This window comes from Achroia grisella, unplaced genomic scaffold, assembly GCF_030625045.1.
Source record: "Achroia grisella isolate CSIRO2021 unplaced genomic scaffold, CSIRO_AGI_Agris_v1 utg512, whole genome shotgun sequence".
Classification (NCBI taxonomy): Eukaryota; Metazoa; Arthropoda; class Insecta; order Lepidoptera; family Pyralidae; genus Achroia; species Achroia grisella.
In genome coordinates this window covers 1703526-1719778 of record NW_026712906.1, presented here as the reverse complement: position 1 = coordinate 1719778, position 16253 = coordinate 1703526, and the positions used below count along the sequence as shown (strand labels likewise).

The window sequence follows — 16253 nt, the reverse complement described above, 5'->3', positions numbered from 1 at the left end:
ATTTTGGAACTTGTTAATGTTAGCAACAATTTTTATTTCTTAATTTTTTTTTTCATATCTAGAATAAATTTATAATGTTGGTACTAGTTAATGTTAGCATAATTTTTTTTTCAAAGCTTGATTAAAAGTTTTTTATCCAAGATTATGATATTTGTTGTTCTTAATGTCAAAATCAAAAACAGACCGCTGTCAGTGTTACAGTATCACTGTTCAAACAAAAGTCAAATAGATAACAAGACAATAGTTTCCTATTTCATTATTTATGCTATAATAATAATAAGTATATAAATAACAATTTCTATTTAAGTTCCAATATTTTATAGTTTTGTGCAACTAATCTATTAGACAAATCCAAATGTTTCAAATACATTATAATTTCTGACAAATCTTACTTAAAATTTTACAAAAATAAAACGATTAAATCTGTACATTAATGGAAGTTAACTCGAGGAAATAAATATAATTAATTGAATTACTGCTAAACTAATTTAATTGTTATTAAACAATGAGTGCTGCTAACTCTCCCATTGTCAAAAATGTGCTACATGCAGGTCAAAAGTATATAGCTATTGCTAACGGCAGTAAGGTAAAGTCTGGTTTTGAATTCTATGTACCTACATATATCATTGTACTATATAATGATAGTGATCTTTTTTCAATAAGCACATTTACATAAAATAGAAATTAATCTTCGCTATTGTTTCAATTAATTTGATGATGTTTTGAAGAAGCTGTTAAAAAAGTTTTATGCTGGCTGATAATTCAAACTGACTAAAATAGAGATATTGATACAGTGAATGTTTTTCCTACTATTTAAATTTGTTATCATAATTTTCAGGCACATTTCCATTTTCAAACATGGAAACTGGGAAAAGAAAAGATCTTAATTGATGATAGTAAGAAAATTGGCAAGAAAGAACCTATGGTTTTAGTAATAGGTCACAAATTCAAATTGGAGGTATGGGAAACTGTTGTGAAAATGATGGCTGTTGGTGAAGTAGCAAGTTTCACAGTGAAGAAAGAGGTATGTTTAAATACATTCATTTCAGTATTGTGTAATTACATTCATATATGGACATAATGTTTTATGAAATTAGTAAATTTTGCTTGCTTTGTAATTGCTTACTGTAGTTATACAATTATAAAACTGTAATCAGAAATTGGGTAGCCTTTAATTTTCCAAGGATATTCAAATCTTTCATGGGACTTACCAAATATATATTATCTATGTCCATTTTGATTGTGTCAGTTTAATTTAGTCCTAGCAGATAGATTTTGTTAGAGTGTTAGTCGTTAGATTACAAAATTTAATAAAATAAAAAATATATAAATTGTTAATTAACTGTTGTGACTTATTTACAGTTGGTATATAGCTACCCATTTGTGTCTAAAACATTGCGAGAACTTGGTCAGGAGACACACAAAGTAAAACATACTTGCACTATGACATTACACACAGAAGGCATTGGCTATCCTGATTTAGATGACCTAATCAATAATCCATCCGATTTGGAATTTATTATTGGTAAAACTTTAATTACTATTATTTTATTTCTTGTTCTTAATGCTAATTACTATCTTTCTATTTTTATATTTATATTGATTATTATTAACAAGAGAATGTTAATTTAATTTTTTCGAATCATGGGAAAACTCACAGCATGCTCTCGGCGTTTTTTGTGACTTGTCGAAGGCGTTTGATTGCGTAGATCATGAAACACTTTTGTACAAGCTCAAACATTATGGTATTAGAGATAATGACCTAAGTCTAATGAATAGAGGATAGGGTGCAAACTGTAGATATTGATGGTGTAAAGTATAAGGGAACTAATATAAAAATGGGCGTTCCTCAAGGTTCAATATTAGGCCCATTTCACTTTTTAATTTATATAAATGACCTTCCCTACATGGTAGAGAAAGTTGCAGATATAGTGTTATTTGCGGATGATACTTCGTTAGTGTTTAAAATTGGTCGTAATGTATCAATACTTGTATATTTTAGTTATTTCCATAGCATTATGTCATATGGCATACTGCTGTGGGGTAAAGCTGCCGATGTAAATACTATATTTATTTTACAAAAGAGAGCCATATGTTCTATTTATGGTATGGGTTCTAGAGAGTCATTACGTCAATGCTTTAAACAATCAAATCCTCACCGTTGCCTCACAGTACATTTATGAAAATATTATGTATACAAGGAAAAATTTAGATAGTTTCAAGAAACTTAAAGACTGTACAAGTAGAAACTTACGCAATAAAAATAAGCTAATTTTACCTAAATGTCGTCTGCACAAAGTTAGTAATTAATTTTATGGTAATTGCGTAAGATTCTATAATAAACTGCCAGAGTCTAGGCTAAATCTTACAGAGAGGCAATTCAAATCTTATATTAAACAAATGTTATGTAAAAAAGCCTATTATAAAATAGATGAATTTATAGATGATAGCAAGAATAAGTTTATTTGCGGACAACGTTATAATTTTAATTTTCATACTGCTTTCTTGATATATGATAGCGTAGCGGCTTTTGTATTGATTGCCGCATGCATCCTTATGTAAAGTACGAATGCTGTAACTACCATATAGTAATTTTTGTAGCTGTGACGTGGTCGTGTGGAATGAGTAGTCATGCTCACTAAAATGTCCAGACATGTGGCGGCGTGGTGGGCCGGGTCATTGGGCTCCCTAAAATATGGTCGAGCGCAGTGATGGCTGGCTCATCCGTCATACTCGTGAAACGAGTGCTGCTTGTAGGAACTGGTCTGCTCTTATCACTACGACTGATTTAATCTTATTGCATATTTATATTTGACCCAAAAATTAGTGCTTGTTGGTAGTTTGTATTCACACGTTTCGACTTGTAAATGTAAACTTACAAGGATTATTTAAAAGAGCAACACACAAGTTTCTTGTCCGTTCTTCTTGTGATGAGACAGCTTTCCGAACGAGTGGTAGATAAAAAACAAATTGTTATGACTATTCAAAAGTGCCTAAATTAAGTTTATTTGAATAAATGATTTTCTATTCTATTCTATTCAGTTCTATATAGTAATAATAATAGTATCTTGAACATTGGTAAGGGTCCAACCTTACCAATGTTCAAGATTTAGGTAGGTTTACTGAAAACTGTATATTTTTTTGCATTTTAATTAGAACATAGAGAACATATTGAGATACTCTGCTATTTATCAACTATATTTTCTCCTTATTATCACATTCATTTACTTTTAAAGTGACATATTTTTTTTTTAGAACTACTAAAGGTTGAAAAATCAGATGAATATGAAAAAGAAGTGTGGCAGTACAGTAGTGAAGAACGACTACAACTGATACCAACTCTCAAAGAAAAAGGAAATAAGTTGTATGGTCAGAAAGTTTATGATGAAGCTGAAGAGGCTTATAGTAAGGCTATTGCTATATGTGAACAGTTAATGATTAGGTAATATTTAGCTATATTTAATAGGATATTTTTTATGTTTTTTATAAGTAAGTATTTGTAATTTTAATTTTATTCACAGAGAAAGGAAAACAGATGATGAATGGATAAATCTAAACAAAATAAAGCTTCCTATATTATTAAATTATGCACAGTGTAAACTTATCAAAGGAGATTATTATGCTGTCATAGAACATTGCAACACAGTTCTAGAATATGATGAAGGTATGGAAACTGTATTCCACTAATATACTTCATATTAATTCTTCTATTAGCTTCACAAAAAAATTCAACATTTTCAGATAATGAAAAGGCTTTGTATAGAAGAGGGAAAGCACATGTTGGGGCTTGGAATCCAGAATTAGCTATAGAGGACTTTAAAAAGCTAAAAATTTTGAACCCATCTGTAAGTGCCACCGTTGACAAGGAGCTAGAGAATATTAAAAAACTCTGCAAACAGAAAGAAGAACAAGACAAGGATGCTTTGAAAAATATGTTCAGTAATGAACAAAATGGTACTTAACAGTGCATGAGCAAAAATTGTGCCTCCAAATATTGTGTACCTTGTACAGTGTTACTCTGGCACTGAGAATATATTATGCTATAGTCTATTTTTCTTATTCTAAATTTTTCATATTTATATAAATTGAATATTTTCATATACCCACTTACTTAGTAGTTTTTATTAAAATGCTATGTTTAATCTAGTCTTTAAGTTGCTTTGCGGACTGATATGCACATATAGACACTTTGACTCATATAAAACAAACATGAAATACGTATTTTATTATTCAGACTGGAACTGACTGGATATACTGAGTGTGTTGTGAACAAAAAATGTTAATATAGCCGAGTGTCGCTATACAGAGAATGGTATAAAACATATAGATATATAAATAAATGTAACAGCTCAATTAAAAAAAGAACTGTTTCTTAACTTAATGTGCCTAAAGATGTGGTCATCTAAATTATGCTTTTTAGGCTGTGCCATACACAGCGAGAATGGTGCCAACAGTCCCGGGTATATAAATTTCACGACAAATCTGTTAGCTTTGTCTATACCTATTTTTCATACATTGTGATCTCTTGTGATTTTGATTAAATAAATGTACTTACAACCCGCAGTGTATATTTATAAAAATTGTGTGTAAAAATATTTAAAAGCATTGTATATTTGATTGTTAATATTATACGGTGTTCTTCAGAACGTCTTAACTTACGCTCAAATCTGGTCGACACCCAATAAGAATTGTATCGATTGCAGTACATACATATTTAAGTTCCTATTCCTATTATTATTACGCTATCCAAGCAGTAAACGATTTTATTTAGTTTCTTTATATATACGCCACGACCAAGGCTACTTTGTATTTTAAATTTTCTCGTGAGCCATATTAGTTGTACAAAAAATAAAATTTACGTTAGATTTTTGTCATAGTTATCCATCAAGAGTAAAAGTACTACTCTAAAAACAAAGTGATTACATTCTCATCAGTACCTTGACTTGTATAATTATCTGTGCCATCATGACCGACTGTGGCTATAATGCGTCTGACACTGTCATTCTCTTGAGTAGTATCACAGATAACATAATATTACATACAGATACCCCATCCCATACAAGAAAATGGTTCCTTCCTAACTCGGGCTATTCTTCGGGCTATTTTATTTCGCCACCGTAGCCGCTAGATGTCGCTAGATCTGAAGCAGTTCGGATTACTAGTGGGTGCTTAGTAACAAAGCATGAAAATAGATGGCAGTGAATTCAGTCTACATGACATCTGTTTTGCAAAGATATGTATATAATAGATATGTAGGTAACTGTATCGTGTACCTCATTAGGGACGATTCAAGATTCAATGTAAATGTGTAGGTATAATATCGTTAGCCGACACTCTGCAGATATGGCTTATGTGCCAATGTATATATCTATTGTGTTATGGTTTATTTTACATTCCATGCCTATTTTTTTTGATATGTTGTAACGCGTCTGCGCTATACGTATAGCCTGATTTTGATACGTTTATACTCGTACGTATCAAAATCGGGCTATACGATTTTTTATTTCAATCGTTATATGTATGAGACTGATTTTAGCTACAATTAATTTACTGGTATATACCTCATGTATTCTACGATGTACCCCTCTTTTACCTAATGAGAATTCCGCTATATCTTATATATAAATTTTGTATCACAGTGTTAGTTGCCATATTTCTCCCACATTTTGATGAAATTTGATATGTATACTTCCCATCTGAGGTAGGGTTGTTATCTATTTTTTATACCCCTAAGTCATAGGGGTGGCCTACCCCGAAAAAATATTTTTTTGTATTATGGACAATTTTTTATTTATTTATAATGTTACATTGAAAATACATACACGCCTAAATTTTCACCCGTCTTTCACAACCCCTATTTTTAATAGCGATATTCTTACAAATATTATAAATGCTAAAGTAACTCAGTCTGTCTGTTTGTCTCGCTTTCACGCCAAAACTACTGAACTGATTTAATTGAAATTTGGTAGACAGATAATGTAGACCCTGAGAAAGGCTACTTTTTAATGCGAAAAAGTATTGAAAGGGGAAATGAAAGGCTATATGAGGATATCGTAATTTTTAAAGTCAGATCTTGTAAGATTAAGTGAACAGGGTCGGTCTAGGTTTTTCATTATTAGAAATGTGTAACGGGGTAACACGTTATTTAGTGCGAAATTGTGTATATTACAATAAAATTTAACGAGAAAATATTATAATGATATCACTGGGACACTCATTGCCTTACTACTATATCGTCCGTTAGTCGCGAACTTTCTGGAAACACGAGAGGCGCTATCCTATTGGTCGGTCGGCGCGGTTACCGCGCGTAGATGAGTAGATGAAGTACTTAGACGAGTCTCACGGCGCCGCAGCGTAAGTACTTACTATACATACGTAGTATACATATGGGTATTACAAATGTTTTTATTACTAGTAATATTACTCTGTTATCTAAGCAAGTAATGTGTGCTTATTTTGAACTTGATAACATTCTGAATTACTCGTATATCTTTCAATATCTTTAGCGGTATAAACCAGGTTATGTACTACTACTAGTATTGTTAGTGAGGGATAAAGTTGATGAACAAAAATAAAACAATATTCGTATTAAAAATATATTCATCTAATATTTTTGGCATTATTTTTAAGTTTCTTCCAAATATAAGGGGTCTGACATGGGGTGTTATGTACCTACATTAAAAAATACTTTTTGAAATGTATGAAAGAAACGTATTGTATGAAATTTTTGAAATGTGTGAAATGTATGCACCTACATTAAAAGATAATTTTTGAAATGTATGAAAGAATTGTATTGTATGAAATTTTTGAAATGTATGAAATGTAAGGACCTACATTAAAAGATAATTTTTGACATGTATGAAATGTATGAAAGAAATGTATGTACCTACATTAAAATATAATTTTTGAAATGTATGAGATGTATGAAAGAAATGTATGTACCTACATTAAAATATAATTTTTGAAATGTATGAGATGTATGAAAACAATGTATGTACCTACATAAAAAGTTCATTTTTGAAATGTATGAAATGTATGAAAGAAATGTATGTACCTACATTAAAAGATAATTTTTGACATGTATGAAATGTATGAAAGAAATGTATGTACCTACATTAAAAGATAATTTTTGACATGTATGAAATGTATGAAAGAAATGTATGTACCTACATTAAAATATAATTTTTGAAATGTATGAAAGTAATGTATGTACCTACATTAAAATATAATTTTTGAAATGTATGTAATGCATGAAAGAAATGTATGTACCTACATAAAAAGTTCATTTTTGAAATGTATGAAATGTATGAAAGAAATGTATGTACATTAAAATATAATTTTTGAAATGTATGAGATGTATGAAAACAATGTATGTACCTACATAAAAAGTTCATTTTTGAAATGTATGAAATGTATGAAATAAATGTATGTACCTACATTAAAAGATATTTTTGACATGTATGAAATGTATGAAAGAAATGTATGTACCTACATTAAAAGATAATTTTTGACATGTATGAAATGTATGAAAGAAATGTTTGTACCTACATTAAAATATAATTTTTGAAATGTATGCACCGTACAATAACAATACACGTTAAACATCATACCACAGAGTCATACGCAAGTTAAAAACAAACTGCTATGATATTAATGAGAAAGGAAAATAAACTTTATGGTATTCGAGTTAGGGTCGATTTCTCTCTTTTTTTAAAACTATTTTAATCTTACCAGTTGCCAGTATTCGAAGACAGCTACGATTCGTACTCGATATTTTAAATTATTATGTAATCGATTTTTCAGTAAAAATGTAAATAACCAACGACACTAATAATGTACTACTATATTCCGTTCTTTGAAACGGAATACTGCTATACTTAATACAAAATAATGAAAATTTACTGTTCACAACGACTCATTAGAGCATCATCGAATAATGCGCTGTAATAAAATCCTGTTATCGATTATTAAAAAAATCGATAATACATGTATTTATTTTTAATATGACAACACTTCATACATAAGTATTATTGGAAATAGTATTATTTGCTTGTTCGGCTATTTTTAATTTACTTAAACTTTTTTTATATGTTTAATTTACAATAATAATATATTAAGTGCTTATTATTGGAAAATATAAAAAAGACATTTAATTAGGCCGATACAAATGACAACAATGCCATCTATGAAAGCATTTTGAAAACATTGAGCCCCGTATTAGCACTGATTAAAGTGTAATTAAGTACTGGAAAATAACAAAATGAGTAAATATATGAAAATTACTTTTCTAAACGCATTATTTCATTTTAACATGTATATATATTTTTTTAAAATGGATTAAACTATTTTGAAAACACAGTTTTGTTTTTTAAAACGTTTGCAAAACTATGAAGAATTCCATCGATACCAATCACGCCATCTATATGCAACTTTGAGCAATAATAATGGCTATTTCCTCATTGAGTGCCACTGGTAGTATATTCTTTGCTGTCATTTATCAAATGTTCAATGTCGTTTTGTTCACGTTCTTCAGAAAAATAAACATACATAACCTAAAATTAATAAACAAATATGATACAGCTGGCATAGAATCGCATCTATTGCTATTGATGATATTATAATAGTAATAATAATAGTTCCTTTCGAATTATATTTTTCCTCTCTTATCTCACAAAAATCATCTAAGGTACTTGAGTTTATAGACTTCTGAATTTGAATTAAAATGTTAGAAAATACAGAGGTAGTTCCACAAAATAATGTAAATCAAGAAAATGATAAAATAGATGAGGAGTATGCGTATTTAGATAGAGGTGGTTTCTCTTCAGAGAAATTTAAAATTGAATTACGAGGGCTACCTAAGTTTTATGGAATTGCAGTAAGTAATAATATTTATAATTTGAGACCAAATTATGCATATTTATATATATAAATTGTTAATATACAATTTATTTTTTAGGAATTAAAGAAACTAATGAATCAGAAACTTAGTCTTAACACTAGTAAAATAAAACGACCTAAGAATGGCAGCCACTGGCTGTATGCATGCTTCCAAAACGATGATGAAAGAACCAAGGCTATAACAGCTCTTAATGGTTATTCTTGGAAAGGTAAAAAAGTTTCTTACATGTTCATGCCTGTAAAATTATCTACAAAAAATTAGTACTTCAAGAAGTCCATATTTAATTTCTGTATGCTTTTTTGATTAATTCCCCATAAAAAATTACATCAACAATTTCATCCTGTTCTACATCTTTGTATCTTGTCACCATATTGTCTAGTAAAAAGTTTATGGTATCTTAATTAAGGAATTGGTACCATGATTTCTCATTATGTGTTTCTATGTCTAAGAAGTATAATTACATCCAATACATTCCTAGCCAATAACTTCTCTTATTTTATCCTAATAATATTATAAATGCAAAAGTTTGTGAGTATGGATGTTTGTTAATCTTTCACACAAAAACTGCTGAATGGATTTTGATGCAACTTTACAGTAGCTTAGCAGTTAGATTGTACATCAGAATAATATTTAGGCTATAATTTCACACAGGTGAAACTGCAGGCACAACTATTAATTAAATCTAATCTAATGAGTGCTTATTCTCCATAATATTTAAAAAAATTGGTTTATATGCCATATTTGACCAATTGTAACTCTAGAATATTCTAGATGTGTATTTATTTAAAGGTAAAACACTGATAGCTGAAGTAGCCAAACCAGCACCAGATCCTCTAGTAAGGAAAAGAAAACAAGATGAAGAAGATACAGTACAAGGTAAGAAGAAAAAAGAAGATGCTACAAAAAGTCAAGAAGAAAGATTGAAGGATGCCACAATCCCATATTGGAATATGCCTTATGAAAATCAGGTAAACAGAAGATGAAATAGACTTTGTATAAAGTCATCTGCCAGATAATCTCACCCATTTTAGTTAGTCAAAGCAGCTTCTTTGCTGTGGTTCTGTCGGAGAGTGAAATATGACAGAGAGGGGGGAAGGGGGTTCTTAGTAATGTAGACTATAACCCCATTGCTAAGAATGTACCATGTCAGGCTGAACTCCTCATGGTTCCCCCTGGAAACCATTGTGATAAATCCTGGTGAATTTACCATGATGGCTAACTGATCTGAATTCATGCTAATCTTTTCATCCTCTACTGGTGCCCAGCTAGTGTAAACTGTTAGCGCAGGCAGGTGCACCATTCCATTATCATCCATAAGAAATTGCAGAGTATGCAGTCAATATCTTTATACAATGAGTTATGATCCTATACATAATGATGAAAATATTAAGCTGTTGTCATTTGAATGACAACAGTTTTGTTTGCCATTCCAGTTACATAAAAAGATATAAATAATCTATGTCATAACATTTTCAGCTTACCTTAAAAGAGAAAGAAATTAGGCATCTACTTATGAAGTTTGACAATGAAATATGGAAAATTAACAAAATGAATAGAGATGAATTAGAAGCCAAACGAAAGCTATACAATGGATTAAGTTTCGAACTGATGGGGATAAGAAAATCGCCTGTTACAGAAGGATACAGAAACAAATGCGAGTTCACAGTTGGTGTGGATGAGGAGACTAATCTGCCGACGGTGGGATTTCGACTCGGCGGTTATGTCACTGGTACTGTGGCAGTTGCTCCAATACAATCCTTATACCACATCTCTGAGGGAACTAAAAAAGCTGTTTTGGTAAATATTAACATTTCAATATATCATTTCACTGAACATACCACCTGCTTCTTCCAGAATTTTGCATACATTAACTCCACATTATACACAATCTTAGTATCATTGCTGTACATAGAGTGTAATAACAGGCTATTTCTGTAAAAAATAGAGCACACTACTAAATAGATATTGTAATTTAGGCGGGGGAAAATGTTGGGGCAGTTAATCAAAACAACAAAGTTATAAATAATATTATTGATGAAAAGAGGGGAAAGGGAAGTCCAAGACACAGCTATATAAAGCAGATCAAGGAAAAACTTGCAGTTATGTCATATCAACAAGTAAAGACATTGATGGAAATGGATGGTTGGATGGAAACAATAGTGTGGCTCTTAAATTATGAATATATAATGAATCAATTATTAATAAAAATGATCCGATTTTTTATTACATACATAATATTGTGACCATTGTTTTTCAGTTGTTTGAAGATTTTGTTCGCAAGTCTGATCTGCCCCCGTTTTCACCAGCAGACTATTCAGGTTATTGGAGATATCTAACTGTCAGACATTCTATGTCAACTGGGGATATTATGCTTATTGTTTATCTGCATTTGCAGGTGAGTTATTGCACATATTGTTTATCAATATGCAAATTATCAATGTGTATTATTTATTAAGTTAACTGGAAAACATTATTATACTAATTTATTTTATCTCTTTTTTGAGTGAATAAATATGGAATGGTACACACTGGTGTACTCTAACAGTATACTCTGGCAGGGCATTATTGGAAGATGATAGCTTATGTATGAAGTTAAGTTTCTTAGCTGAATGTGTAGAATCCTTCATACATAAGCTACATTTGCCAGTGAAACCCCATATATTAATCTGATAGGATATATTCTTAGTAATGGTGGCCCCACTAATATCACTCCGTTACCCATCCCAAGCTATAAAAACAGTGAATCATTATGTATGTGATACAATCCACATGTCACTAGAGAATGTTTAATGGGTGAAAATTCAGAGCAGTGCAATCACGTATTTGAAAATATCTTTCACGATCTGAATTTAACATTACATACAAATATTACCTGGTTGAATAAACTGCAAGACATATTTTGTCACAGTGTCTATATTTATTGTATAAAAAAAAAACCAGCAGTATTTGTTATATACATATTACATTCTGTTTGTAGGATCTATCTGAGGAACAGTTAGAATCTGTAAAGAAACAGCTAATCGAACATTTCAGTACAGAAGAGGCTACTGCTTGTGGAATCAAATCACTGTATTTTCAACAGCTCACTAAAAGGTAAAAATATATTTACATTTAAAAATTGACTCTTATATATATATACATTCTTCTTTCACATGACTAATTTGTCTAGTACCCATAACACAAGCTTTGCTTAAATTGTACATTACATAAGATACTTGTATTTCCAGGAGGATTGGTGAAGACACTTCTAAAGCGGAGCACTTGATGGGATCTACGCATATAACTGATAGTATATTAGGACGTCAGTTTAGAATATCTCCTGAAGCATTCTTTCAAGTGAGTAAAGAATTTGAGAACAGAATAGAAATAATCTTTATGCAAATAAACATACTTTGAATAAAAAAATTTAAACTTCTAATGCCTTATTCGTAACGCAAGAAAATTTGCTGCAAGTTTTTTAAAGCAATGTACAACTTTAGTGTCTGCTTTGGTTTAAATAAGTATAAATTATAGTTGGAAAATTAATGACATTTCTTGTACTATTGTTTCAATTAAACTCATAAATATGTAAATCCCTAATTATCTCAATATTAGATTTAAATGTAGAAGTCTACTACATTAACTTTGAACTATTATAGTAGTCACAGTTTGTAGAGGGCAGGATATATCAAGAACTTTTTTTTTATTAATTGTAGGTAAACACGGCAGCCGCCGAAATCTTATACCAAAGTGCAATCGATATGAGTGATATTAAAGCGGACTCCACTATAATAGACATATGCTGTGGCACAGGAACTATTGGATTGTGCTTCGCTAAGGTAACAATAGTTTTCTATGCAGGTCTTCAAAGTTACAGCGTACAGTGTGCAGAAATGACCGTTTGACAGTTTCACGCGCGCTCAACGGACGCAACTCGCGCGCTCCCGTAATCCGTCTCTTCTCTCATTGTAGAAACGCGTCGCGTAAAGTCGGCCCGGCGAACGACTAATTTGCATACTATTCCTTTAGCCGATTACATAACCGTAGCCGGCCTCGCCAATTAAAGGTGCAACGGAACGGCACTGGGGTTGTTCACCCCAGCAGTACGCCAGGGTAAAGAGCATAAGCTTGGGGCCCGAACCCAGCAGGTCGGTAAGGGCCTAAACCAGACCAGACAGTGTATAGATCTTTTAAATCGCAATTGATGACTGTAAAGAAGGTAGAGGATTGTTGGATTAATAAACTATTTGCTAGCGATGTACCATATCAGCTTGACCTCCACGTTCCCCTTGGGGTTTCTATCATAATAAATTCATGGTACATTTACCACGATGAGCTAACTGACCTGACCTCATGCTCATCTTATCATCTTCCACTGGTGCTCCGCCAGCGTAAACCGTCAGCGTAGGCGGATGCACCACTCCATTATCATCTATAAGACATTATCTACCAGTCAACCGTGGCGCTGAACCGAGAGTATAAGTAAGGTTGTGCGATTTAATAATGAATACGAGTACGAAGATTTAAAAAATACAGATTATATAAATATTTGGTGTCTCTTTTAATAGTATGTACTTTTAGTGTATTTTATTTTATAGCACTGCAGTAAAGTTTTCGGGCTCGAGGTCGTACCCGAGGCAGTAAAAGATGCTCACGCGAATGCCAAATTGAACAACATAGAAAACTGCGATTTCTTCACGGGCAAGGCTGAGGATATCTTACAGTCTGTTCTAGCTAGAACTACAGCTGATGATATTATAGCTATTGTTGATCCCCCTAGAGCTGGCCTTCGTAAGTAGTTTTTTAATATACATAGAGATTCTATATGTAGTTATTTAACGATAGATTTGACTTTCCATAAGTGTCTACAATTAGACCTATATGAATAAAGATACTTTTGATTGATTGTATTCTCTGATACTTAAGAAGAAATAATCTATATTTAAATAAACTAATATAAACCATTTTTTCATTGGTAATGTAAATATGTTTTGTATATATCTAATTGTAAGAGTAGTTACCAAGAATATTGCATATAAAACTTTTATAGTTGACTTTTTGCTTTATACATATATAATGAGGTTGCGTATTTAAATATAAAATCATTATAGATATGCGAGCTATAACCCAACTGCGCAACACAAAGAAGGTAAAGCGATTAGTGTACATAACATGCAGCCCGGCGTCGGCTGTGAAAAACTTGACGGACTTAGCGCGGCAGTCGTCAAAGACACTACGCGGCGCTCCGTTCGTCCCCGTCCGAGCGGTCCCCGTGGATATGTTCCCGCATACGAAGCATGTCGAATTAGTGATACTCTTTGAAAGAGAACAAGAGGTACAGTTCTAATAACTTTATCATAAACTGTGCAATTTTTGAAAATAGAATAGGATATATTTTATTGATTCGTTGTGTTGTGTCAAGCGCAACAATAATTACATAAAATATACAAGCCATAATTTACAGACATTAAGAAAACAGTCAATGTGGAGAGAAAAATGTGAGTGTGCAGAGTAAATGTCATTGGAATGGCAACGCCCACGTGACATACCTGGTATCTTAGGCGTCCATAGGGTACTGTAACCGTTTACCATCAGATGGACCATATGTTTGTCTGCCACGAATGTCCATGCCCGTCCTTCTGATGGTAAACACTAAATATCCCCTATATACATGAATATAATTTTATCCTGTGACGCCTGGCGCACTGCTCATGTGTATTCTATGTATTCTTCATATACTTTATTGCCCTATCTCAACGTTCTACTGAACCCTTCTTACATAGTCCTACCCTTCTGCTTGCCAACTGAAGTAGCTAAGACGGAGGTAAAAATGCCGACGTTCGCACATAGTCTACCTAGGTCGAAATGTTTAAAATAAATATAGATGTAAATAAATACAGATATATAAAAATATATTAATTTAATGGTGTTGAAATAATACAATTAATGAAATTTTTGATATATCATGTATTCTTGTTCTAGCAGGAAGTCAGTATCAAAGAAGACAACGCTCACGAAGTTAAGGAAGATATAAAAAGTGATGCTGAATAATAATTTCTGTCATTAGTATAATTATAATGATTTAATTTTTAAATAATTATAGTTCGAAACTGTAAAAAAGAGAGAGAGAGAGAGAGAAGAAAATTTGTCACTCTGAATATAAATAGCTAATACAAAAAAGTATTTTATATATGGAACAATATATACCCAAGGGATTAGAAGTCTGCCTTGACTATTTACCAATCTAACAATTCCCATTTCAAACGGTTTAAAATCTACAATTTTCCAATTATGTACGGACTATTAATAATAGTTGCAATTGCAAACCGTAATCTAAGTTCGCATCGACAATTTGTAAGTAATTGTTGTGTTCATTATTTAATAATCGTCAATCATAATTCTTTACAATTGAGAATTGCTCATAACATTGTTATATAATAAAAGCCCTTTCCTTTTATTTGATAAAAATATATAAAAACTAGATTATAGTAAAAAAAATACTTCAGTAGTATTTCATTACCCATATAGCAACACGTGCCTAGTGATGTTCCATTTCTTGTTGTTAAATCTATATACATAACGTTTATATTTATATAAAGAAAAAGTATTCTTATATTTTTACGTAATGGTAAATTACAATAAAGGTATAAAAAGTTTATTACAAAGTATAAATATGGTTGTACCTAATGTTACTTAAAAAGTGGTAAGTGATAATAGTTCATGAATCCATTAAAATAATATATGATAATGTTTCAAATAAAACACTTTGTTAGTAACGTAACAATTGAAACGATATATTTTAATTATTTAGTTGAAATACTATTGATGCTCCTAATAATGTTAATGTATTTCTTATTTTTAAGAAATAAATATCTCTTTTGTTTAATTACACTATTTTATTTAATATACTAGCTATTGGTCCCGACTTTGCACAGGTGAACAAATAAAGAAAATGAGACTGATTTACCCTTTACAGTACGTCCATGTATGAATAAAATGTATTATATAATAATATGTAATATTTTCTTAGGGGTAAAAACTAGTATCTGTCCATTTATTAAATAAATCACGAACGATTACATATTATTCACAAAAAAAAAAACATTATTATCCAAAGCAGCACATGGAGGCAGTACACAATATACGATGAGCGGTGTTTCACTAAATAGCCATACTTACATTTTAGGCAAAAAATTACATACACAAAAAGAGATTCTACTCAGCAGACTCCAAGACTAAAGTCGTATCCCTCAGTCATATCGCACAGACTGAAAATCCATGACATATCTACCCAACAAAATTACTGGTACGACAAATTTTAGGGTTAAACCAGCCATAAAAAGTAAGAAATACAGAGTCCTGAACGGACTCGATG

The 16253-nt window shown here is 31.3% G+C and overlaps 2 protein-coding genes across 2 annotated transcripts; both read left to right on the top strand.

The window, feature by feature from the left end:
* The first annotated feature begins 253 nt into the window (after positions 1-253).
* On the top strand, positions 254-4114 carry LOC131846672 (AH receptor-interacting protein). Its single transcript, XM_059196014.1, has 6 exons — positions 254-586; positions 839-1024; positions 1363-1525; positions 3256-3442; positions 3522-3664; positions 3742-4114. Exons 1-6 carry the CDS (start codon positions 506-508, stop codon positions 3960-3962), a joined length of 981 nt encoding a protein of 326 aa, XP_059051997.1. The 5' UTR covers positions 254-505; the 3' UTR covers positions 3963-4114.
* Positions 4115-8516: 4402 nt separating this feature from the next.
* On the top strand, positions 8517-15711 carry LOC131846677 (tRNA (uracil-5-)-methyltransferase homolog A). Its single transcript, XM_059196019.1, has 11 exons — positions 8517-8875; positions 8957-9107; positions 9689-9867; positions 10376-10696; positions 11157-11294; positions 11877-11992; positions 12127-12235; positions 12595-12717; positions 13477-13669; positions 13990-14213; positions 14864-15711. The coding sequence occupies exons 1-11, from the start codon at positions 8723-8725 to the stop codon at positions 14927-14929; spliced, it is 1773 nt and encodes a 590-aa protein (XP_059052002.1). The 5' UTR covers positions 8517-8722; the 3' UTR covers positions 14930-15711.
* Positions 15712-16253: the final 542 nt, after the last annotated feature.